The 2,490-nt window shown below is 70.8% G+C and overlaps 2 protein-coding genes across 2 annotated transcripts in view; one reads left to right on the top strand and one right to left on the bottom strand.

Annotated features, from left to right (window-relative positions):
- Positions 1 to 742, bottom strand: part of CHLNCDRAFT_56528 (expressed protein) — a gene marked incomplete at its 5' end in the record, with an annotated part of 2,302 nt that extends 1,560 nt beyond the window's left edge. Inside the window, 2 exons of the mRNA XM_005851758.1 lie at positions 60 to 177; positions 413 to 742. Coding sequence (XP_005851820.1) covers positions 60 to 177; positions 413 to 742 — 448 coding nt within the window. The remainder of the gene's footprint in view (positions 1 to 59; positions 178 to 412) is intronic.
- Positions 743 to 1,775: 1,033 nt separating this feature from the next.
- On the top strand, positions 1,776 to 2,345 carry CHLNCDRAFT_133288 (expressed protein; the record flags this gene model as incomplete). The annotated part of the gene is made up of 3 exons (XM_005852091.1): positions 1,776 to 1,808; positions 1,952 to 2,068; positions 2,247 to 2,345. The coding sequence occupies 3 exons, from the start codon at positions 1,776 to 1,778 to the stop codon at positions 2,343 to 2,345; spliced, it is 249 nt and encodes an 82-aa protein (XP_005852153.1).
- Positions 2,346 to 2,490: the final 145 nt, after the last annotated feature.

Genomic DNA, 2,490 nt, shown 5'->3' with positions numbered 1-2,490 from the left:
GCCCAGCGGGTGCGCCATGTCGGCCAGCTGCACGCCGTACTGCGCAAACAGGCGCGCACGCTGCTCGTGGCTGCCGGGCGCCGCGGCGTGGGCAAAGGTGAGGCAGTCCTGGCGGCGGATGGTGTTGCCGTGGGCGGAGCCGTGGGCGGTGTTGAGCGACGTCTCCACCACCACAAGCTGCGGGGAGGCGGCGGGCGCAGGGATGGCATGGGCAGGTGAGCAGCGCGGGGCGGGCAGGCAGGCAGCCAACAGGAGGCAAGCTTTTCAGCAGGCGGGCTTCCACACCCCAGCCGGGCGGCAGGCCCTCGAGGCACGGCGAGCCCGCAGGCGCCCCCAGCAGCCATCCAGGGTGGGGCCACGCGGTGGGCGCATTCGGGAGGCCAGAGGCCAGAGGCCAGAGGCCGGGCCAGACCTGCGGGTGCCGCCTCATGATGAACTCAGCCACCTCGCTCTCGTTGCCGCCGTGGATCACGCCAAACAGGTGGATGGCGGCGCCGCCCTCGGGAGGCTGCAGCTCGACGTGCGAGGCGGCGGTGTCGGCGGCGGGCGACGGCGCGCTGCCGGTGACCTCGGGCGCCCGCTCCGCGGCCGGCCCGGGCAGCGACGGCGCGGCGATGGGGTGGTGGCCGTGCTGGCGCGGGAGCGGCGGCGCGGCGACCCAGCGTGCCGCCGGCTGCTGCGGGCGGCGGCGCGGGCGTGGACGTGCCGCCGCCCCGCAGCCTGCTGCTGCCGAGGGCGCCATCTGCGCTGCCAGCGCTGCCGAGCACGGCGGCTGCGGCGGCACTCCTGCTGTGGCTGCGGCGGCGGCGCAGCTCGGGCGGCGCATGCGCGTGCCATGACTGGCGGCCGTGGCACGCTGCATGGCTTGGCGCCTGGCTTCTAGTGGGAGGTGGGCGGGCACTCCAGCCTGCACTGCTGCTGCTGCACACCACTTGGCCAGGCCACCATGCAGCGACCTGCACAGCGGGAGCAGGCCGCAGCCACGGCTCAGCACCGGCTGCAGCGGCGGGGACACGGGCGACAACTTGCGGCAGCACAGCGTCGGCCTTGTTGGGGTGCAACCTCAGGCTTGCCCACAGGGGGCAGCAGGTCTGATGTATGCTTGTCATTTACCATGCACCCCCCGCTTTAATGTAGGCAAAGGGCAGCAAGAACAGTGCGCAGGCAGCGGGCACGCTGATCCGTCGTGACGACGAGGGGGTGGCGGCGGCAGTGCGGCATGCAGCCTGACGGCGCAGGCGCCGCTGGCAGCACTGCCCAGCGAGCTTCTGGCTTTTACGGGACGCAGGGGTGCCAACTCGCACTGTAGCACAAGAGACTGGTAGTCACCCAAACACACTCGCTCAACCAGGCGCGTTCGGCAGCGCCTGACCAGATCAAAAGCATGCGGCAGAGCCACTCACAGCCTCTGTATCGGTCCCACGGTGGGAGGCGCTGCCAGGAAGGGTTTTGGCGGGCGGTTCAGGCCGTGCAGGCACAGGGGCGAGGGCACAGGCCCGTGCAGCCGTTTGTGACAGTGTATGGCGCTGGTAAGGGAAATGAGGAGGGAGCGGCAAGGAAGGCCCTCCCAGCCTGCTGTGGCCAAGCACAGCAGCGAAATGCTCAAGGCCCATGGCAGCACTGGGACCCCCCGCAGATCGACCCGAGTGCCAATTTCACTGCCGGAGGGTTGCTGGGGCAGCCTCTGGCCTGGGACCTGCTGCCGGGGTGCTCAATTCTGAACCATGGCAGCAGCGAGGTTGGGGAGGTGTCTGGTTGGCATCGGCCAACTAGCAATGTGTGTGGAGACCAAGAGCAGGCCTGTGCAGGTGCGGGAAAGCAGGAGCCACAAGAACCCTGGTGGCCGGCGCGAGATCGCCGTTCCCGCCCTGCACAGGGGCCATGGGAGCCCCGCTCCGGTCGCAGCATCGACATCGAAGTCCGTCGACACGCGCTGCACTCCCGCCCGCAGGTGCCGGCGGCGGTGGCGGCGGCAACGCACCTCGCCCGTGGCGCCAGCAGCAGCGCCGCAGGCCTGGGCAGCGGCAGCCCCGCCTGCCCCTCCTGCGGTTCCACCATGGTCGGCCAGGTGAGCTGCCTGCTGAGCTGCAGGCTGCTCCGCACAGGCCTCTGCCAGGTGTCTGCTCCGCGCGCTGCGGCCAGGGGCCCATGCTGCCCGGCCGCCGCCGCGCTCTCGGCTCTCTCGCCGCTCTCGGCGCCCTGCCCCATCCCCTGCCGCTTCTGCCGCCCGGCCGCCACTTGATTAGGGCCTGGCGAGTGCCGCCTCCGGCCCAGCCAAGTTCAAGTTTTACTGGTGCAGCGCATGCAAAGTATGTGTGCTGTCTGGTGTCCCCGGCATTGCGTGACCCTGTGCCCGTCCCGTGCCTGGTGGTGGTGCGTTTGTGTGTGTGTCCGCTCGCCTCTATTTGCCCTTCTACGCTGCAAGATGCGCCACCCAGCAGCTGGCAGCCCCCGCCTCCCTGCCGCGTGCCGCAGCGAGCAATGGCCGGC

This window comes from Chlorella variabilis, assembly GCF_000147415.1.
Source record: "Chlorella variabilis unplaced genomic scaffold CHLNCscaffold_1, whole genome shotgun sequence".
In the NCBI taxonomy this organism is placed as follows: Eukaryota; Viridiplantae; Chlorophyta; class Trebouxiophyceae; order Chlorellales; family Chlorellaceae; genus Chlorella; species Chlorella variabilis.
Note: the sequence above shows the minus strand (reverse complement) of the source record. Positions and strands in the feature narration are given on the sequence as shown.